A 22,639-nucleotide genomic window follows, 5' to 3' on the forward strand; every position below is an offset into this window, starting at 1 on the left:
AAGACATACCATAAATACACAGCAGAAAGATTAAACAGTGGAAAAAGTTCAACAAAAGATCAGTTTCAAGCGGGACATTAACGTCACATTATTTAATTGTCCATTATGCATGTATTTCACTTCAGACACAGTAGTTACACAGCTGTCAGGGGTTGTGGCAGAATACTAACAAGGAAATACAAACAGACGTGGTGTTAAGTACATAATATGTATCTTCTGGACGACTCGAGGACTGACCACACGCTCTTCAAGCTGCAAAAGAAATAATGAAAAATAAAAATTCATTGCGAAGACTTAAGCCGGTTCATACCAAAGATTTGCAACATTCTGAATCCTGACAGTTTACACCAATGCTACTATACGAGACAGTGTATCCTCTTCATAGCAACGACTCTGTAGACCTACTTCATTTGAACTTCCAGCTTTTTTTGTAGCTGGATATAATTTGTAGCATATGAATGATAGTTAATTTCCAGTAAAAAAACAAGAAGGTCAGAATTTGTTTGCATTTTTTTCCTAATTTTTTATTATTTGATAGAGCATCTGAAGAATGGCATGAAATGAGGGGAGATAGAAGTGATGACATGCAGCAAATAGGCCACCGGTTGGATTTGAACGCCGGCCGCTGCCAAGGACTCAGCCTACATGGGGCGCACGCTCTACCGGCTGAGCTAGAGTTTAGGGGAGTTGGTGTCACCTCTAATCAGCCAAACATTAACCATCGAGACAGCGTGTCACCAGGGGAACGGATGATGATGATGATGATAACACTGCTTCTACAGCTCATAGATATACAGTGTATGTTTCCTTAGTAACACTATTCTCTTGATAAGGGAAAAAAGGGCAGATGTAACAGTTGAGCAAAAATAAAAGTATCCCCCTACTCTGCCATTTTCGACCAGCTAACAGTTTGTAACTGTCTTGACCAGCTGACTTCGCTACGAGCTAATTGGCTGTTCAAACAGGCGACGTGCCTTACGTTCTAAAACCAGCCAATGGCGACTTGACAAGCTGAGTCGCAGGCGACACCATCAGACTGCTGCAACGTTCTAAAATGTTTTTTCCTCGTTGCAAATATTTGGTGCGAGCTTTACAGTCTACACTAGTTGTATGCTTCATTTGGTTATAGGTTACAAAATTGGCACTTTTACAATCTCTTAAACAATTCCAATTTACATCTACATACGTCATAGTGCTTCTGTATGTTATTATAGTTTGTTACCTGCCACACAAGGGTGGATGTATTCTGTATCAGACTGGTCACCTTAAGGGAAAAAAAGTAGAAAGTGAGTCAAACTTGCATCATGTGTTCAATAGCCCATAATATTTAACATACTATAAATGACTATTCTGATAACTGTTCAGGTTGTTGTACAGCTACCACGGAGCAGTGTGTGCTGTGACTTCTGTGAATGAGGTTTAGAGAGGACTGATTTACTTGGCTGGTAGTAGTCGTAGATCTTGACCACGGCTGGCTTCAGGTTCTCCACTTGGTGCTCCTGTATGAGCTTTAGGCTGTGGTTGATGCCTGTGTCCTTCGGTAACTGTTGGAAGAAAAACAGACAACATGATCAGTAACAAATCTGGAGAGAATCAGCTCTCGTTTGTCACTTTAAAGCCCTCTCACCTCCCGTATGTACACCAGAACATGATCCTCCTTTTGTTCAACACGATCCACCAGCAGGGCACCTTTGAGCTGTGAGGAGACATTAATCAGCTGTTATCATGACAACAACAACTGATACAAATACTACTCAGTTTAAAGTTACTGTAATCACTCACCATGTTCAAAGACTCTGGGTCTGGGACAAATCCGGAGAGCATTTTGATATCCAGGATAACCATGTTTGTACTGGACTCTTTTCCACTATATCTGTAATGCAAGTACCATAAAAATATGATGTCAATCTGGTGCTTTGGAAGGCTCCATTTACCGTTTGAGCCGAGTTTTAGCTACCAAGTTACATAAACATTAACATTCCTCCCCTGTCCATCCACCAACAGTTCCATAGTTCAAGTTGGTAGATGCAGAGGATTGTTTGCCAAAAACTTCAGTATTTGTCCATGTCGTGGATCTGCTTGTTGATTACTTACAGGGATGTTAGGGTCAGACTGAGTTTGGGTCTTTTGCTGGTGCAGTCGGCCTCTGGTTTGACCTCAACACTGAGAGTGGTAACATCAGCAGGAGTTGGGATGTTATAGACAAGAGAAATCTAAACAAGGAAAGTAATTAATATTCATAAAAAGTGAACAAGAATCTCAAGAATCTTTTTGCTGAAGTTGGTTCAAATGTACAGTATGAAGCATCAGGATTGGTGGTTTATGTACATCAAACCACTGACCTGTATTGCAGCACATGCAGTGCCCTTCACCTCCAGGCTGTACTTTCCTGTCACGTCCTGCAGCTGCTTCTCCTGGTAGAGCAGTTTGTTGTTCTGATTCACATCAAACATCAGCTGGCCACTGGGAGACTGGACCGTCACTGTGCTTGAACCCTTTAGACTGAACACCAGAGTGGAGTAGAGAGCCAGAGCCTGAAGAGCCACCACGGTGTCCTAACACACACAAAAGAAAATACCTAATACTTGTGCTTAAATTTATACAAAAGTAAATGTTCTTTTGTTTACACCTGTAGCAGCTTTCATATGTAGGAGTTCAATTTCAGGTCTCCAATTGTTGATTTTCATACAGAAATCAATTAAGAAAATTACCATTTAAAAATAGTATGCACATTTAGTTTTATTTGTAGTTAATGGGATAAAACAATGCTGTTCTTGATATGGTATAATTGTCACTACTCGTATCGGGCAATGTTGCGGTCCTGTGAGAACTATGTCTAAATAATGAGTTTCAATTAAAAAAAGCTTTTTCCTTTTTTTTTTTTAAGTGGAGAGAAATGCTCCTATACTTAATAAGCCAAAGAAAGAAACATTGAAGCAGAAAAATGCATTGTCAAACATGAAAATAGGGCTGTTTTTCCTTTGTGCCATGCCATTGTTCACGGGATAACGGACTGTCAGACAAATGGGCTGTAGGTCACAGCTAAGCCATACAATTTTAAATAACTTTGTTCATCTTATTTGTCCCAGAAAAGATTACTGTGCATTTGACTTCAAGTCCAGCTTAACCCTGTCTGGGCTGTACCTGTGTGGAGGAGAATCCTCCATAATAGTTCTGCTGGCTAGTCAGCCATCTAACGATGCGGCTGGCGTAGCCCAGGTCTTCAACAGTCGGAGAGGCACTGAGTTTAGCCAGCAGCACATAGGAGCTGATCTCCACAGACAGAGAGGCTGACGTTTCTGTTGCTGTCTGAGACCAGTGGAGGAAACCTCCTAAAAAACAGCCATCCACAAAGAGAAACAGGCACAGGGTAAGCTTCGTCACAGTAATGAAGCCAGAATGATTTCCTGTAGGAGGAAGACTCACCTTCTTGTAAACCAACAGCGTCTAGGTGCTTCAGTAGGTGAGCACGGGTCTCCATGTCTCGTGCCAGGGTGAAGACGTACGCCAGCAGAGCTGTGGTGTAGGTGTTGCTGAGGTCACTGATGGACTTCTTGAGGCAAGACAAACTAGCATTCACAGGTCCATGAACCGCAGGATCCTAGAACAGATTAAAAGAATACATTGTCTTTCGCTGCTGAGTTTCTGTCCCCAGAGTCAGAACTAAACAGGGGGAAGCAGCATTCAGTTTTAATGCTCCACATATCTGGAACAAAATCCCAGAAAACTGCAGGTCTGCCGCAACTGTTCTTTTAAAGCAAGGCTGACGACCCCTTTTTGATGCTGCCTCTTTAAATAATTGTTCACTTCTTATACTGCACTGTAACTGCTATTGTTGTATTTTACATTTATATTTTTAAGTGTTACTGAAGTTGCATTGTTGAAAATTGGAACTGTATGACAATGAGCAATAAGAAATAAAAGACCAGTGAGACTACTTATTAAGTTCTCCTTTGGGGCACCTGGTTAGCTCACCTGGTAGAGCAGGCACCCATATAGAGAGGTTTACTCTTTGACATTTCTGCCAATAGACCCCCCCCACAGCCTACACACTGGTCCATTAAAAACTGTAAAAAAAAGTTAGTGTTTCCAACTACGGTTCACAGAATCTTTAGTGCTATGACAAATATTTAAATACTACAATGCATCTTACGTACATATTAGTGCTGTCAAACGATTCATTTTTTAAATCGCAATTAATTGCCAAATTTCTATAGTTAATCACGATTAAATTGCATGTTTTAATCAATTATTTTGCATTTCAGAACTGTTTAAGTACATATTAACATTGGACAGCCATTCTTACCAGTGTATCTTGATTGGGAATCAAATGAATGCAAAGAAAGTTACTTTTTTAACTTTACTTTAATATTTGTAATTCATTTACTGTAAAGAAAAATGTGTGAATCTGTCATTATTGCACAATTCCTACAAGTACCTAACTGAGATGTAACACTTTGCTTATACAGTACAATCAAAATGGTCCAAAAACCAGTTGCCACAGCACGACATTTGTAACCTATGGTTTTCTAATAATGAATGTAACAATTCTCCTGGACAGAAAAGGGGGTGGACAAGGTCCCAAATGACAAAAACAGTCAAAAAAATGAAACAGTCCTAAAACCATATGCTGATATACATAGTCAATATAGTGTGCAGTAACTTCTAAATAATTTTCATTACTCACTGACGTCCAGTGTTAATGAGAATCTCCGCGTCATACAGGCAGTGTATGCGTGAAACTACCGTCCCCCTCGACAACTTTTTAAAAAGTAAACTTTCCATTCAGAATCTTATTGGCATCCATTTCGGAGTCTCACCCTCGCCATCCACTCAAAACATAACGTTAGCCTACTACTCTTTGGCCGGCTCGCAAGCCCAAACAAGTGTGCGCGACGTGACCGTTTCGTTTCCGGTCTAGCTAGATCCGGCGTGATGTTAGTTTTTCTAACGTTAGTTGTTGCAACAGCATGTGGAAAAAAACTACAAAGTTTGCTTGGCCAAAAAGAACATTAATCTCCCGATAAAAAAAAGAAAAGAAAAGACGCTGTTAAAATGGGTTTGCGTTAACGCGTTCAACTGACAGCACTAGTACATATACATTCATATTACAAATAATCAACTCACATCTATGTACATATTCATTTCCAAGAAGGCAGCAGTGATGTAGGCACTGAGAGTAACTTCATCAGACACACCACCCTGTAAAGAGGAAGCATAAGTAATTAGTGATCTAGTCTGACTCACTGGATGCAGAATGTAGGCCTGTCATTGGCTGTGTATTTTAAACAGTATTCTTCCCTTTTGCCATCTCCACTATCAATTTTAGCCAAAGCCAGTCTATTTCCCCCATAGCCAGAGGCAATGGGCAAAATTCTGGGCCTGGTAAAAAAGGCCCTCTATTGGCCCCTCCCTGCATCCACAACTGTTCATTCTAGCATCTTTTGGGCCGCCCTCACACGAGGGCTCTGGGTACTTAGTCCCCTTCCCTTTGGTTAGTATTAGGATTCCCTGGTTGATATAATGGAGTCCTAATAGATTTATCAGACCACCTCCACCATAATTCAAACCATAAACTCTCAGCTCAACCTCACAAGACAAATGATCAGATTTACATGTAGGTATGAGACTCGATTCAAAGACAAGTCACTTTTGGATAGAAATCCTTTCAATACATAAGGGGCTAAAATGTGGTGGAGTTTACTAGATGTGACACTTTTGGAAAAAAAAAAAAACTTTATAAAATAAAGGGTAAATGGATTTAGTATATATGCACAATTTGTATATTAAAAATACTGTACATATTTGTATATAGACAGATCACTGGACCGCCCCACTCAAGTAGACTTAAGCATTTGTGAAACAGGACATCGCCACCATTTCCAAATGCGCGTCAGTCGGAAAATGCAAATACATTTGTGAGTCCCACAGGGCTCTCGCATGCATGAGTCACAATTATGGCATTTGTTTGGAGGAGTGAAACCTGTTGAAATTAATCTAAGAGAATTATCCCATATTGCAAATTGTTGTTGGTCACAAATTTCGTGAAGTGGGCCCCAGTCTGCATTTCTTACTACTGAGACATGAATGAAAGTCCTGATGGTGCATTTCCATTTAACTACAGCAAAAGCATCATTTAGTAAAATTAACATACTGACCTTCTTTAGTTTCAGTGGTCATTGGTATACAAACTCTAGTAAAGAGGGACTTTAATTACCTTCATTATGTTGTGGAAGAGCTTTCCTGACTGTTCAAAACAGCCATTTTTTCGTTGTTTACTTTTCAGCCAAGTCACGGACGCTTCAATGTTCGCTGGGTCAATGTAGATGAAAGACTGGGCTTTGGAAAAAGATCTCAGCACAAATGCTGTCAGCCTGAGGATAATAAAATAAAAACGTTACACAGAGACAAGAGGAAGCACTTATGATCCGTTTAATGGCTCACGATAATCATCTACTCTACAAGTATAAACTGTATGTCATAGTAAATGTTGCACATGTCAATATATAATTAATTATTCTTTGTGGATGATTGACCAGTAATGTTCTCACCAAGTGTTCCCTGGTCCTGCTCCAAATGTGCTGTAAGCACCGTCCTTATCTTTGTAATTTAGCTGTCTCTGGTAGCCTGTATAACAAAAGAAACACGTTTTATAGGGAATTTACAGATTTGATTTCTGATAAGCTCATGATTTTAGGTGAATTTGTTTAAAACAGCTCTGTAAGTGTGAATGTACAGATTTAAAAAACAAAGCAAAAAACCCCAACATTTTATGCCTTTACTGGACAGCTGACAGTAAAAAGATGACAGGAAATTAGGGGAGAGAAAGAAGGAATGACATGCACCAAGGTTGCCCTGGTGGCCTAGAAGTTATGGTGTTGTGGGGGGCCTGTTGTCAGCACCATAACCCAGAGGCCAGCAGGGTGCTCCTGATCTGTAGTCTCTAATATGAATGACGAGCACTGTCAAGCGATTATGCACGCTGCTTATTATATTTTGTGCAACTAGCACCAGAATGTAGCAGACGCTACCAAAATAAACGGAGACTCACCACTGGTCAGGAAGTTGGTAGCCTTTTCCCTGATGGCTGGGGTCAGCTGCTGTGTGTTTCTCAGGTACTCGAGGATGTAGATGTTTGGGGCAAGGAGCGCCATGTTCTGCTCACCACATCCATACGGCATCTGCAGCAGCCCATCCAGGTTCTTCAGAGCCCGGCCCAGAATGTCACCTGCCCAAAAACACGGAATCACTGAGACCGAACACGTAACTAACCTGACCTTTACTTTCTACTGGGGCTTGAAAGACAAACTGTATGTTCTTATACCACCTTTTGTTAATCCCGACAGAAAATATTATAATATGTTGAAGGTATAAATGCACTTTGTATTTTGACTTTACATTGTTCAATTGACTCATTTTCATTCTAACCACAGATTTTTATTTTTGATGGAAGCCTGTTCCCTTCCTAGAATTTTCTTGGTTAAAGCAACTCTCAATTAAAATGAATTTTCTATTAATTTACCAAGGACTGATACTGAAGCACGGGCAGATCCATCAATCACGTTCTCAGGGAGTTGTATGTTCATTTCCTCTGTCAAAGCTTCCCCTGTGAACAGAGAGAGAGAACAAACACTCAGCACTAAACCAAAGATGTCTTTTAGATTAAACGGACAGTTAGTGGATCATGCATTGAAACAGGTCAGACTGGATTAAGAAAAATAAAAACCATAAGAATGGAGGGTTCTTTCATTAGGTTGATAAAAATGTATTTAATTACAGTAAATCTAACACCTGTGCTAACCTTGACAAATCTGCCATAATCGCACTGAAACTAAGTGCTATCTGCAAGTAGTGAAGGTCTCCATTACATGTTTTTAACATGCCATCTACTCAACTTCTCCTAACTTCCCGTATTTGTCTTTTCACATGTTTGATGGGCCAGGCCTGGTGTAAACCGTACTGACCTTTTGGGCAGAGCAGCCAGTTGTAGGTCTTTGTCATCTCAGTTCCCTCAGCCTGAGAGGGAAAGAAATTATGCGAGTTACAGAGTTTCCATTTGGTTAATGGATAAAAATGTTCTCCCTTTATCATCTTGTTTTAAGTTACCAACCTTTACTATGAGAGGTCGTGTGACCACGTCAATTCGTCCCCTTTCAGGCACGCTCACAACCTCATTGTCACATGAAATTTGTGATGTCACGGCCTCAGCAGTCACTGACACATTTACAACTCCTAAAAAGAACAAAAAGTTTGAAACTTGATTCAGAACAACATTTTGTCACTAAGGTGGATCTCACCGATTTAACAGATCAAAAAGGGCTCCTCCACCTCGGCAGCTTTGTGGATAAAAGCTTGACTCTCACCTAAGACTGAGGGGGCCATGGTCCAGCTGAGGGTCTTGCGCTCACTGCCACACAGACAGGATGTGTACTGGTCACCAGAGAGGGGGGTGAGGGTGTAATCTAAGGAGGGGGTTGGAGTCACAGTGACCTGTTCAAGAGAGAGAAGAATATATTTTAAAACTGGAGATTTATGGCAAATGCAAAAAAACTGTTCAAACTGCAGCAAAAGGATGCAGCATTTAACCTTTCCCCGGTACATCTTGTAAATGTTGTTGTTCCAAATAAAAAGGAGACATCTTATTATCGAGCAGTTTGAAGACTGACTTAAGAAAAAAAAAAAAGGATTATTCCAAATATTTACTTGAAACTTGGTGAGTGAGTTGACAGGACCGGCTGGAGAGGTGGGTGAAGTTAAACAGCAATCAATTACAGGTTTCAATGTTTTAAAAAGGTGCCTTTGATTCCACATTGAAAAGGGAGTGGGTAAAATCTAATACAATGATAATTTTATTTATATAGCACTTTTAATCTGGAAAGCACTTTGTGCTTAATGCTTAAAGATTTACAGGATATGAATTCAGAATCAGAAACCAATGTAAGTCCATCTACACCGCCCCCCCCCACCCCCCTGAACGAACAGGGCTTTAGAAATCAGTTCAATCAATTATAGTAGCAAAAAGAGGAAATACGCAGTGTTGCGAGAATGGAAGAGAAGACCTAGTTAAGTGTAAGCCATCTCATAAAAATTAGTTTTAAGGAGGCGTTTAAAAGCTGCTGTGGAGTCAGCCGATCTCACACTGAGAGGAAGGCTTCTCCAAAGCCGAAAACGCACGGTCACCCTTTTCAGTCTGGTTGGTGGAGTAGCTAAACAATTTAGATCAGCTGATTGTACGGGCTCGGCTGGGCTATAAGGGGTTAAAAACTCTTTAATGTAATCTGGGGCAAGACCATGGTGATCTTGTATGTAATTACAAATTTTAAAAATGTATTAAAATGTATTAATGGGCAACTAGTGCAGTGATGCAATCTGTTTGAGAAAAAACCGTTGTCTTTAGTTTCAACTCATTAAATCTAACACAATAAAGGTGGGGAAAATGGCAAACATGACACCTGCTAGACATCAGCATGTTACCATAGCAGGAATGTTAGCATGCTAACATTAGTATTTATAGGTCATGATTACCATGATGCAGCTGGTCAGGTAGTTGAAGGTGGTTGCCTTCAGTTCAAAGTGCTCCCCCCGGATGATGGAGTAGGGCAGGCTGAGCTCCAGGAAGAAGGGCTGGAAGACGGTGATGTTTTTACGTGGAGCCAAGCCGAAACCCTGAGGGGACAGACAGAAAGCCTCCGTCTCCCAGGTGGTGATGGTGTCCGGGACAGTGAGGGACACATCCTTCGTTCCAGACTCTCTGGATCAGAAGATATACAGACGCATACGGTGAACTTGAACATACTCGCATGAGTCAGATTAGTCAAAAAACAACTATGAGTAGATTACTAATGTGAAGACTTCATTGCAGTAACACCACCACATTGTAGTTACTGTTACCTAAAAAGAATGTGGAAATGTGAAATTGTTTCATATGCTGCATCCTTGAGATCTCAGAAACTCACTAAATGCAGTTATACTGGGTTTAGTGTGTACTCTAGCCCAAAAAGACCATTCCCCATACACAATTTTAAAAGAAAATTGTAAATCTGTAAAATGACATACATTATGCTAAAATAAAGGAGCAGTGCCAGTAAATTACTTTCATGCCATTCACGTGTGGAGGGAGACAGCAGGAAGTCCGAGAGAGACTCGGGTGCACACACAAATGCCCTCAAACACACATAGGACCATCAAAACCCTCTGTGGCAAAAACTAACCCAACTTCTACCAGGTCCCATATCCAGGTCTCAGGGAAGAAAGTGCGGACTGTCACTAATGGTGAAATATCAGGAGATGGCATATTAGGAGCCCCAGCAGCTTCAGGGACAGGGAAACCAGCTACCATTACTTCTTTCCTTATGGCTATGGTAGGAAAAAAGTAGAACATATTCCATTAGGTAAAAACCAAAGCAATGACACACTGACCTGTTTTAATGAGTAAGTAAATATTCAGCATGCATCACTTGATGGAGCAAAAAAAAATAAAGTCACCATAGCCCTGGTAGTATTCGTTTCCTTTGTATTTGAGGCATGAAGGCACTCTGATATCCATGTTCGTTGCCATCTTCATCCCTACATTCTAGATAATCCAACAACAAACAGGCATCACTGAAAAGTTGATAAATGTGCAACAATAATTTATTAGTATATTTTGTACAGTCATTTGTGCAGGAAGTACCTGGAAAACTGTATAAGCATCAGCTGTTCCATCACCATTGGGGTATGGCAAAACATATTTTCTCGGTCTCAGAGGCAAACACTCTACACTATCTTCAATGTCATATGGAATATACGACAATTTTGTGACAGGCAACAATTGAAATATCTGAAAAGAAAGGTTTGGTTCAAAGTTATAAACTGACAATGTTTGATGTTCTATGAAGATCTGACAATTGGGAAACTCTTGGACACTAAGGCCTACTCTTATATCTTGAAACGTGGATGTAAAGTATATTTGTCAAATCATTGCCTTTATCCATAAGGCAGATTCTTACAGAGGGCTACACCTCACATAGGTGATCATAATCTTATACTTTAACATTTTCATAACAGCATGCTTACAACTGGGTAAAAAGAACAAAATCACCATTGAGCTGAATTGCACAGTTGATAACAATGTACAACTGGTAGAGCGAGAAAAGGAAGAAAGATTAACCATGGCACAAGTAGATAACAGCAGAGTAAAAATGTGCAAAAGATTATGCAGAGGTAACAAATTATGTATGCATATAGTTTTGGTTGACTCCAGTAGTTACCTTGTCTGCATCCAGAGTCTTCCCTGGCTCCTTGATGAGGACGCTCTGGTCAACAGCACTCACACCACACAGAGATTCTGGCTGGGCGGTAACCTGCATGACGGTCTCCTCTCCTGGGACAGCCGAGGTCGGACAAAACTCCAGCGACACCTGACACAATCGGAAAAGACACCGAGAGTGCACCATCTGGACTTTAGTGGTAGATGAGGACCTGGGATCTTTTCAACCTGACACAATCGTGCATTTTTTTTCTCCCAGATTGATTTTTAAAATCAGAAGTCCTGTTCTTAAAAGATATTTTAAAAAATTGTATTCAATAGTGATAGTAAGAAATTGGGGACAGACAGAGGGAATGACATGCAGCAAAGGGCCACAGGTCGACTTAACCCAGAAAGCTACCAAGGACTCAGCCAACATGGGGCACATACTCTACTGGGTGAGCTGGAGGTCGGCCCATCAGAAGAGCTTTTTGATGAAACCACTGATCTTTTCTTGGAGCAGACATCCTTCTGTTGGTGATCGGAAGTGCCTAGCAGGGAAACTGCCTCACTCCAGGCCCACACAGCGAGTCAGTGGAATGGCCACATGGCAGTTGGTCCTGTCGACGCTTAATTGCTCATAATGCATCTAATGCGATTTTGGAGTTATGATATTATCGTCAGGCCGCATTCGCTGCTCTGCTAAGGTTGGTGCTTCCTTTCGAGGAGTAACAGAGTCAGAGCCTAGAGGCCAAAAATCAATGCTGCATTTATTAAACTTTCACATAAACCATTCCACCTAAATTGGCTGGCATGACATCAGACAAGGGAAATGCTTGATGCATAAATAATCTTGTGTTAGTATAACTAGCCAAGACTGCATATGGATTATACCACCCTACCCATGCAATAGAGTCAGAAAAGGTTGTCCGTCATGACAGAAAATAGACACGGCCCCAACATGTAGGAGGTTAATGTAATTCATTTCAATGGGATACTTAAAAATTGCTCCAAAAAATGTCTTCCATAGATAACCGGCTTTTTTCCCCCTCAAGAAAAGGCTACATGCTGTATTGAGGTTTTGTAACAACCAACAAACACTTTGATTCTGCACCTAAAATCTGACAAGAACAGCCTTTGCCACATGTCTTAGTTCTTCTCAGGCTGACCTTTTGACTGAAGCATTTTTCAGTAGAGAAGTCAGCGCTGTTGGCGATCACAGTCTCACTGGGGAGGATGGCATAAGCCACAACCTGGACGTCTGGTGCCATGTCTGGAGACACCGTCAGCTTAAAGGACACCTCGCCCTCATTCACTGAAACATGAATAACAATCATCACTGACATGACTCCATAGATCAATAGATGCTAATTCAAAGGATCATTTAAGACAAGTCATTTTGCTCACCCAATTTATTTTTGACTTTGACCCGTTCAACTCCTTGTAAAACAAGGGCTCCTCTTGATAAGACCTGGGAAATTTGAAAGACAATGAAAAAAGAATGAGTAATGCAACATCACATGTCTGCTGTGAGGTTCTGTCATGTGATTAAGTACATAGCTGAATATGTTTATGGTTCATGTCAAAAAGTTTTCCATTTAAGTCAGTTGAAAAAGGAGGAGTTATTCAAAAGCAACATCAACATATCCAGAGCAGGATATTTAATAAGATACTCAGTAAAATGTAACAACATGTTACCTTGCATAAGTCAGCATTGGTTGGGGGCTGAAGACTACAAGTTTCAACATGATAAAAGTCTGGGGGTGTGGAACCCATCAGCTACATTAGCCACTACTAGCATGACACACCCGAATGTCCGACCACTTTCAGTGGTTGAGTTGCATTACGCATCGAATTTGATCCTTTTCCCTAAACGGTCCTTTGTGATTCTCCAGTGGCTTAATCGCACAGACTGGATATTTAGCTTGACTTGCTCAGTTTTTAATATTTGGATGAAGGTAGTGGAAACTCACATCTGGAATTTCTTTTGCAGATTTCTTTTACAGCGTTTCCAGTACAGTGCTTGCAACGGTAAACAGGGTTGGCCCTAATGTTAGCTGTCAAACTCTATTTCTCAATGTTGTCAATGCTTAAATGTTAACATGTAGCACAAAATCTCCTGGGTAGTGATGTAAAGCTTGTTTTAAAAACATCTTCCCCATGTCCATGTCTCTGGAAGTGGTGAGAGGAAAATAGTTCACCAACCACTCACCAGATACATCACATCCATAAAGCCCTGGGCCTCTCCAACTACGGTGTACTGGATGGAGATGTCTTCTTCTTTGTCACAGGAAAGTGGTTCATCCTTCTTCTTCACGTCCAGGAAGCTGACTGTTTTAGTATCAGGAGAAGAAAGTGTGGCCAAAGACACTGTGTGATCTTTAGAATCATAGTATGGCGTTCTGTAAGGAGGGTAGCCCAGTGTCGGTGTGTCGCTAACCTAGAGAGCAGAGAAAAAGAAAAACCCACTATAAATGAGATCATGGCAGATGAAGTAGAAGAAAGCTTCAGTTTTTACAGCCATAACAATTTTTTAGGTATAGACAGATTGTCAATATGCTGCAACTGACTAAGGTGCCATATTGGAACGAACCATTTGATTTGGACTGCGTTATCAGCTTCATGATAAATGTTGGGTTACAGATTGTAGTTTCTACTTCTTACTTGTAAGTGGATGTCCCCTTTAAAGTCAGCTGTGCTGAATGAGAAAGTGGCGACACCATCACTGTCCGTTGTGAGATTCTGTAACCAACGTGCTGACCACCTTTCACCCTCAAACAGGAACACCGGCATGTCAGGAATGGGTGTATTATTGTAATAAACTGCTTTAACCTGTTGGAAGCACAACAACGTTGTATCACCGAGAATGCACACTGCTTCAGTTGGACTGTGTATAGAATCACATTGAAGAAGTGAAGACCAAATGCACTTACTTTTCCTTCCACATTTGATCCTTTGCTATAAATCTTGGGAGTGTCAGTGAAAGACAGCTTTCCAACAACATATGAAATCACCGTAGTCTTCTCTTGGGAGCGTGAAATACCTGTACAAGAAGTCTTCATGTTACAATGTGTACGCCATATTGTTTCAATACATGGCATAGTAATTTTGTTATTATAGGCCTACTAACTCTAAAATATAAGTACAATATATGTTCTGACTTGCCTGTCCCCTCCTCTTCCATATTTGCACTGAGTTGCAGTACATCTCGCAGCACCTTTTGGTCAATTTTTGTGAAAGTTGACATTGTGAAGATGAAAGTGGCACAGCCTCTCTTATCCGTCTAGAAAGCACAATAAAAGATAAAAAGAAAGTGAAGGACATTTCAAACTTTCCACACGTCCTCACCATTACTTCCTAAAAAACTTTTAACTGTCAAATCTTGTCCAACTACTATCTCATTGTATAAAAATGAACTTTTACGCTCCTCAATTTGTACATTAGACTGACAAGACAGATGACAATATGTAGTTTTAAATGTGCACAGTGTACATTATGTAGGAGGATATGTAAGGTCTATGCACCTTGCATCATGAGACTGTCACCATAGCTACTGTACCTGCTTTGTCTCCTCATAGCAAGGCATCTGTATTTCAGGGATTCCCTCTGGATGTTCACGGGTGATTACAAGGGGTATACCAACATAAGCATCTAAAGGTCGGCACACCTTAAAGTCAACACTGCCTGGCACAGGCTGTCCGTATGTATACCTAATAAATAGAAAGAAAAAAAAAAGCCATTAAAAAGAAACCATTCCCTAAACTGGACCCATTTTAGATTATTTAAGAGTAATGAGCGAAATAGCTTTTACTTACGTTGCACATACTTCAGCCTTAATTTCTTCCTGATTAATACTTACTTCATCAGATGCATTTATTTGTAGGTCAAATTTAGGCAAAACTGGGGACAAAGGGATTATTAGCATTTTCGCTTCATTTAACAGATTAAAATGGATGGTAATAAAAAAAAAAAAACTTACCGTATTTTTCCACCTTGAAGCTGTGTTGTATTTTATCTAACCCAATCGACACAGTAACTTGGTAGGCTCCTTCACGGGCCTCAGAGTTCAAGGCGTAAGAAAGCTGCAATATCTTACTATTGGATGTTTCATTCAGCCACTGTCCAATCCTGTTGCTGTTAGAATCCTGTTAAGTGAAGTAAAGAAGAACATGTGACAATAGGAAACTCATGAATACAGGAAGAGCGGCATTTCTTCTTCAACAAGATGGCAGATAAAACTGGGCCATGGTGTAAAGTTGTACAAATAGGAAAAATATAAAAACGTGACGCATACACACAAGTGTACTGGTAGGCTAATATCATTGCCCATTAACAGATATATTGGTCTTAGTGTATAATGGGCGTTTGTACAGAATTTGCTGCAAAAGTAGATAAATATTTGTCTTATTTCCTTTTTAAAGCAAGTTTTATGTAGTATGACAAATCCATCTTAACTTTTGGTCCACTTACATCTTGGAGTTTGTGCAATGCAAAAAAAACCCAAAAAACTCCCATCTACTGATGAACATTAGAGGCTGTTAATATCTCAAAAAAATTCTCATAAATGGAGCTTGAGTTAAGATTTTTGTCAAACACTTAACAGATTGAGAAAATGCAGCATGTAAAACAAGAATTTTGGTGTCCAAGGTCAAGCATGAATTCTTACACTTTACGTCATCGTTCAAGTTGTAAAATAGGCCTCCACACAACGCACTGTGTGTTTGTCACATTTGACATCAGAATCAGTGAAACATTCCATAAAGCTCGGGCCTGACAGCTTATTGGTCACTTCATGTTTTTAGGAGATTAACATGCTGAACTTTTATAGCCTAATAAGTCAACTGGAGCGTTTTGCTTTAAGGCATTTGTATTAGAAAACTTAAAAAAAAAGTAACTTTCAGTTTAATATACCCAGTATGTTAAAGTGTGGATGTTACTTACCTCAATTTCGATTATATTGTACTGTAAAGAAAAAGAAAAATTTGTTAGGACAACCTGCTTTGTATTCCTCTGATCACACTGTCATGATTTAAAGACTTAAGCTCTTATATTTATTCTGATTTATAGTTTCTGGAGAAAAGAAATACAGTTATATTGTAATCTTTAGTATAGATGGCACTAGTATTTCCAATTAAATGGGATAATGTGTGAAAAAATGTTGCAAAATGAGAAACATGTGTTGAATGGATTTATTACTGGGTCAGCAACCTTCAAAGCAGCTTGGTAGTTTACCTAAAGGGGCTGTGGTTGTACTATTGACCCAGAGCTTCACCAGGAGCTCATATTCTGGTTCAATCAAAACTAAAACCTGCACCATTATCAAACCATATCACTGATACGGTTTATGAAAGAGACTTAAGAAAGGAAAGACCGTTCAAACACTCACCAGCTGATTGACAGGTCTTAACTTGGTATCCAGTGTGATGACTCTGAAATGCACTGAGAGACATGCAGAGAGATTACATGAAGCCTTTACAGCTCTTCTACAGCAGTGTTAAACATCCTAACAGGCCAGTGATTGGTCTTCTGTTGACGGTTATAAAAAACAAATTGATAGTTTACTATTGGTCTTCCCTCTGTTGTCTGATTACTTACAATTTGTGCAGTTCTATGGCAGTGGTAAAATGTCCCAATAGGGAAACCTCACTGTCAGCTCAGTCTGCGTAATTGGCTATTAACATTTAGGACTCTGGACACAGCCTTGGATTTCAATAAAGCGGTGAATAGTTTTGCACAGAGACGGACGGACACGCACGCGCAAAGAGGAAACTTGTCTATACAGTATATGGTACCATATTGTGTACCACATCATAGACCTTTGATTTGATGCACAATAACACAACGTGGCAAATAAAAATAAAAAAGAGCAAATAACCAACAAATCAAGTAAAAACCCATCAGCTCAAAATTACCCGTTTGTCCTGGGAGGTAGATTGGTTTATCTGTTTGGATGAATGTCATTGGTCGATAGACTTTGATCTTAACTTTTCGGACTTCTTTAGAGTAGAATGTGTTGCCTCGTACCTCCACCACAAAGTTCTGCACCACTTCATCCTGCACTAAAGGAACCTGTGACAGAAAGATATTTTATAGACACCGAGAGCCATTACATCCCATTAAAAAATGATTTATGAAGATTTAACTTGAGCTGTTGTAACTTAAACGCTTAAAAATCACGTATTACAACAGCAGTTTACACAATTCATTATTCATATTGTGTGCTTCTCTTTACTAATCTGTGTATGACTTATGAAATCCCATCAATGTTTTCCAACTCAATTTTTAAAACATTTTGTGGAAATGAGCAAAAATCAAAATCAGGAAAGCTGCTGACCTTAAATTCAGTGCAGGTATGAAATTCTTTACTAGACGACTTCTTCAGAAGGATTGTATTCTTCTCTTGGGACATCAGAGTGACGCTCATTTCCAGAGTCTCGCTGGGCTGCAGGAGACTCGCACAGAATTTGGTCTCAGCTCCAGATTCAAGAATTGCAGGAATGGCTACCATGTACTGCCTACAGCCACAGACACACATACAGTACATATCTCACTGGATCTGACATGGAAATAACCCCAACCAAGAATATGCAGCATATAATCCTTAACCATGATCAATTCATTCAACCACAGGCTATTATTATTTTTTAACTGTACAGGTAACTTACGGTCCTGCCACCGCTTGGCCCACGCACATCCAGCTCAAGAAGACACACAGTTTCCATGTCCACATCTGAATCCCAGGACGACCCATGACTGAATGAGATGATCCTGAGTCAGCATCTGTTTAATAGTCTGATAGAGAATCCCACCCCCACATCCCCTCTATTTGATTTGAAGGTAACCCATTCAATCATTTATAGACTTCATGTTGTGGTGTGTAATGAAGTCCAGAAAGTTTGTCATTCCAACTGTAATAATGTAACTATGAAAAATATTTTTTTACTGAATCAGTCTGCGGTTTGCGGATTTAATTTAAATGTCGGTTAATGAAATATACAACCATCGCGCAATACATTTAAATGTATAAAAATGTACATGAGGGCCAATTCGGGGTGGATTTTGACTCTTTCACAATCCCGCAATTGCGTCCATCCATCGAGTGTGTGACTCTGATTTCGCCAGTCGTCATTCACTTTCCCTTACAGCTTTTGTTCTTCGTTTAATTTACTTCTTTTCTGTGATGGCCCTGCCCCAGTAGGCAGCCATTTTTCAGTTGATCCAGTTGTGCTTCATGTATCGCGGATTTAAGAGCTAACTAAAAGGCCTAACGCTGGTCAGGTTAACTTGGGAAATTGGAATAAAAGAATGCAACATTTTGAAACTCTTCCATTTGCTTATAAGGCTACAACTGAACCCGAGTTTTCGATATCTCCCCCCGCCGCAAAACTGTAACAAAATCCCCAAAAGTGAAAAAGTTAATTAACTGAAAGACACGTGTAGCAGCGCCAGGTTTCAATTCCAGCTCAGTGTAAGTCTTACCTCTTTCAGACCACCTACCAGGGCTCGGCTAGCTGAGTTGTCTGATCGGGGTTCACTGCTCCTTTTGGAAATTCAAACCAAGCCAGTCTACATCTGTATATATCCCTGGTCATGACAATTCAGATCACCTGCGTCCACCCAGGAGCAATCAAACAATTACCTTAAGTGCTAGAAATGGGTGGGTCTTACACGTCATATTCAGTGAACAGGTAACATCACATAGGCCTTCTCCAGACCTGTCCGTCTTTATATCAGCAGAACTAATAGGCCTTTGTTTTGTAGCTGTCATTGTACAGTAGGGAGAGATAAAGCTTTCATGATAGTTTCACAGTGATTACGTTCTAAAGCACAAATAAATAACAAACACTTCCCAGATGACTTGTGCAGACCCTATCCCTATGGAGTTATTTTTGTTTCTTTATAACCAAACAAAAAAAAAAAAAAGTTTGAAAGCATTCTCTCACTGCAATGAAAAAGAAAGTTTGTCTTTGTTGCATCACAAAATGTTTTCCTTTTGAATCAAAACGTTTTTCCTGTGAGTGAAAAAGGTGTCTTAATAGCTTAGATTAGAGTTTCTATTGGTGGGTTTGACTGGACATGGCCATAACCACATTCAAGCACTGCAGCCAATAGATACTTGGCTGCAGCTCTGGTAGGCGTCTAGTATCCTCACCTAAAGCTACACTTGACCTCCCCGCCGCCAATTTTCTTTTGTAGGGTGGTAGGGTAAGACTCATCCCTGATTGGCTCGCCCTAACATTCTTACCCTAACCATAACCAATCCCACTCCTCTTGCCTAAACCTAACCAACCCAACCAGAGCAGGCAACGAGTACTAGCCATTCAGAGATGAGTTCCCTAATGAATATTCGTGAGTCTTCCGCTACCATCCTGCAAAACATTTTTTTGCTCCCCGGCCGTGTTAGAGCTTTTCGGAGAATGTTTTATGAATATCCGACACAAAAATAAAGGTTAACCACGTTATCTGTTTACTGTCACTGTCACTGGTTACAACCATAGACTGTATATAAGAATGGACCAACAGAGTGTTTCTGCACAGCCTTTTTTTTTTTTTTGCCAATTCATCACTACTGGAAATTATTAACTATCCTCATTCATATGCTACAAATTATATCCAGCTACAAAAAAAAAAAAGTTCAAATGGAAGTATGTCTACAGAGAGTCGTTGCTATGAAGAGGATACACTGTCTCGTATAGTAGCATTGGTGTAAACTGTCAGGTGTCAGAATGTTGCAAATCTTTGGTATGAACCGGCTTAAGTCTTCGCAATGAAATTTATTTTTCATTATTTCTGTTGCAGCTTGAAGAGCGTGTGGTCAGTCCTCGAGTCGTCCAGAAGATACATATTATGTACTTAACACCATGTCTGTTTGTATTTCCTTGTTAGTATTCTGCCACAACCCCTGACAGCTGTGTAACTACTGTGTCTGAAGTGAAATACATGCATAATGGACAATTAAATAATGTGACGTTAATGTCCTGCTTGAAACTGGTCTTTTGTTGAACTTTTTCCACTGTTTAATCTTTCTGCTGTGTATTTATGGTATGTGTTTTATCCAAAGACCAGAAGTTGTGCAGCTCAGCTTAGTGTGGAAATGCAGTCACAAAAGCAAAAAGTGTTCTTTAGATAATTTAGATAATATATAAACTATATCAGACTCTTGGAAAATCTACAAATCCCATCTCCTAAAGTAGTTGGAAATCAAAGTTTAGCAAATATATTGTTTTTATAATATGTATGTAAACCCTCACCAACTCAGGTGAACAGGCTGAGATAAATGACCCTTGTGCTGCAGCTAAAAAAAGTCTCAGTCCGTACATCTTAACCTACAGACGCATACAATACAGCTCAAGTATTTTGAGAAGACTGTTAATCTTAAAGTGACTTATTTTTCTTCAGTTGCAGCTTGAAGACGTGTTCCCAGTCACATTTTAAATAAACCATACATTTAAGGATTGTGTATTCAATGTCTGCTTGTGTATATTTGTGTTAAACCTGCATGTATTCATATTTTTCTGACCACTTGGGGGTAGCAAATAAGCTGCCAACACAAGACTGACATTATTAGTTTATGAACATGTTGGCAAACAATTCCCTATTCACACAAGCAGACGCAGGCAACATTAGCGTACATTTGGTTCACCTGAAAAATGCAATATTCACTCTACTTTTAGCTCAGTTTTGACTGAAATTAGACTTAAAGCTATCCAGGTGACCAGAATTACAACTTTAATGGAATGATTTGATTTGTTTGCTGGATAAGTTGATGCTACTGTATATCACGGGTCTGCTCCAAGAAATAGGTTGTTTGGATTAATTGGCTCCCTCAAAACTGGAACATGGACCGGTCCAAACTAAGAATAAAACCAGGGGAACCTGAGATCAGCAGGTCACTGAATGTTTAATTACTAGGAATCATTTTGCCTTTACCTTTATGAGGAAGAAGAGGGAAATTATCTTTGAGTTAAAGTCAAAATGAAAAGTTGTTTCACAGCTGAGAAAACAAGGAAAGTGTGTTTCATATTAATAGTTTTATATTGCCAATATTAAGTTTTTGTATTAAGTCAAGTAATTAGACCTTACATTTGAACAACAATACATAGGTTTATCAATACCAGCTGCAGTGTTATTCAGGAAGCGACTGTCATGTAAGAGTTCAATAAGGGGTGCTATTTATTACATTACATTAGTGCAGATACATAGCTGAGCTTGCACTTCTTGTGATGGATTTCAACATCATTAATGTACTTATTGATGTCTAAAAAGTCCCCATGTTTGAGAATGAAGAGGGCAACCACTGCTGTGATGGTACTTACCTGCAGTATCTCTAACTGGACAGAGTGGCCTTCAGTGATCAAATTAGCAAACAGGACATTTGCAAGCTCATCATAGACTCTGCTGACAAACTAAGGATCAGTCATTCTCTATTACTGAGTATCCACTTTGGTTTTTACTTTAAACCCCACACAACAGTTTCAAAACTGCAAAATTAACCCTCATATTGACAAATCAGACTCAGACAGCAGGCAACCAACACGTGAGTCAAAGTACCTGAAATTTAAATCAAAACTTTACTTTGTAGACAATAGTATTTTACGTGCTGATGACAAAATATCTGAATTCCACCCAGGATGACACACAACCACTAGAGGGCTCCAGTGCACAGACCCTGGTGTCCCAGCTGAAGAAGTTTGTAAGAGCCAGGTCAGGCTAAATGTGACAGAAATTGAATGTCAACTGTGCCCCTGCCTGTCCATGTTCAGTGTGATATGTTTATGAGAGAGGCTACACTCCTCCATGGTGACAAAATCTGGTGTGGTTTTGCTTTACACTCTCTCCAACAGGTTCTGAGTTTTGCTCTCTCTTACGTCATTCTACATCATACATTTGAAGTTAAATCAAATTCTAATCTTTACAATTAATTTACTTTACATTCTATGTTTTTTTCTTACTCAATTTCCTGTTGATTGAGTTTGATTTCCTGTAAGTGGTGCGGCTTTCTTGTTTTCTCGTCATCACCCTCTTCACTCCAAACAGGAAAAACCTCACTCATTATTTTTCTGACAAATTATTATTAGTTGGGGTCAACTATAGAGAGACATTGAATTATTTGAACGCAGATGTTTAAGTTGAGGAAAGGTTCTTCAAAGATTTACAGATATATGCTACTGTATTTCTGTGGTTTACAGAGTTTGCATTCAGTAAAAGTTAAAGGGTAAAGGTCACCCATGGTATCTCACCTAAACAGACTTAGGTTAATGCACATTAGTCTGTCTCTTGGACAATGTATTGATCACACACAAAACGTGACTCAAATCATCAACAGTTGGTGGTGTATGGTTGATGTGTTGAGTAATTAGTAAAAGTTGTTTCTTGAGTGTTTCATCAGCCATCATTGTTCTGTCTGCTGTA

At 39.7% G+C, this 22,639-nt stretch overlaps 2 protein-coding genes across 2 annotated transcripts in view; one reads left to right on the forward strand and one right to left on the reverse strand.

Annotated features, from left to right (window-relative positions):
• LOC116039002 (alpha-2-macroglobulin-like) overlaps positions 1–20,201 on the forward strand; it is a 160,627-nt gene extending 140,426 nt beyond the window's left edge. Inside the window, exon 36 of the mRNA XM_036001714.1 lies at positions 20,027–20,201. Within this exon, the coding sequence (XP_035857607.1) occupies positions 20,027–20,031 (5 nt within the window). The 3' untranslated portion in view covers positions 20,032–20,201. The remainder of the gene's footprint in view (positions 1–20,026) is intronic.
• On the reverse strand, positions 64–18,845 carry LOC116038993 (alpha-2-macroglobulin-like). Its single transcript, XM_031283738.2, has 37 exons — positions 18,707–18,845; positions 17,893–17,980; positions 17,562–17,742; positions 17,140–17,296; positions 16,614–16,666; positions 16,169–16,189; positions 15,207–15,372; positions 15,043–15,127; positions 14,787–14,937; positions 14,393–14,510; positions 14,161–14,270; positions 13,892–14,059; positions 13,440–13,667; positions 12,635–12,698; positions 12,397–12,542; positions 11,250–11,399; positions 10,673–10,819; positions 10,486–10,573; positions 10,212–10,356; positions 9,526–9,751; positions 8,364–8,490; positions 8,111–8,232; positions 7,965–8,016; positions 7,523–7,606; positions 7,052–7,228; positions 6,552–6,627; positions 6,218–6,374; positions 5,128–5,202; positions 3,427–3,601; positions 3,145–3,332; positions 2,343–2,555; positions 2,095–2,213; positions 1,783–1,873; positions 1,628–1,696; positions 1,439–1,544; positions 1,223–1,264; positions 64–252 (listed from the first exon to the last, which is right to left on the reverse strand). The coding sequence occupies exons 2-37, from the start codon at positions 17,976–17,978 to the stop codon at positions 248–250; spliced, it is 4,368 nt and encodes a 1,455-aa protein (XP_031139598.2). The 5' UTR covers positions 17,979–17,980; positions 18,707–18,845; the 3' UTR covers positions 64–247.
• Positions 20,202–22,639: the final 2,438 nt, after the last annotated feature.

The sequence above is a fragment of the Sander lucioperca genome, chromosome 5, assembly GCF_008315115.2.
Source record: "Sander lucioperca isolate FBNREF2018 chromosome 5, SLUC_FBN_1.2, whole genome shotgun sequence".
Lineage (NCBI taxonomy): Eukaryota > Metazoa > Chordata > Actinopteri > Perciformes > Percidae > Sander > Sander lucioperca.

Coding starts and splice junctions, on each gene's coding strand:
- LOC116038993 (XM_031283738.2), bottom strand. CDS start 17,978: ATGGGTCGTCCTGGGATTCAGATGTGGACATGGAAACTGTGTGTCTTC. Junction 10,574..10,672: donor ATGCTTATACAGTTTTCCAG/GTACTTCCTGCA, acceptor TGGATTATCTAG/AATGTAGGGATGAAGATGGC. Junction 9,752..10,211: donor TGGGACCTGGTAGAAGTTGG/GTTAGTTTTTGC, acceptor CTTCTGATCCAG/AGAGTCTGGAACGAAGGATG.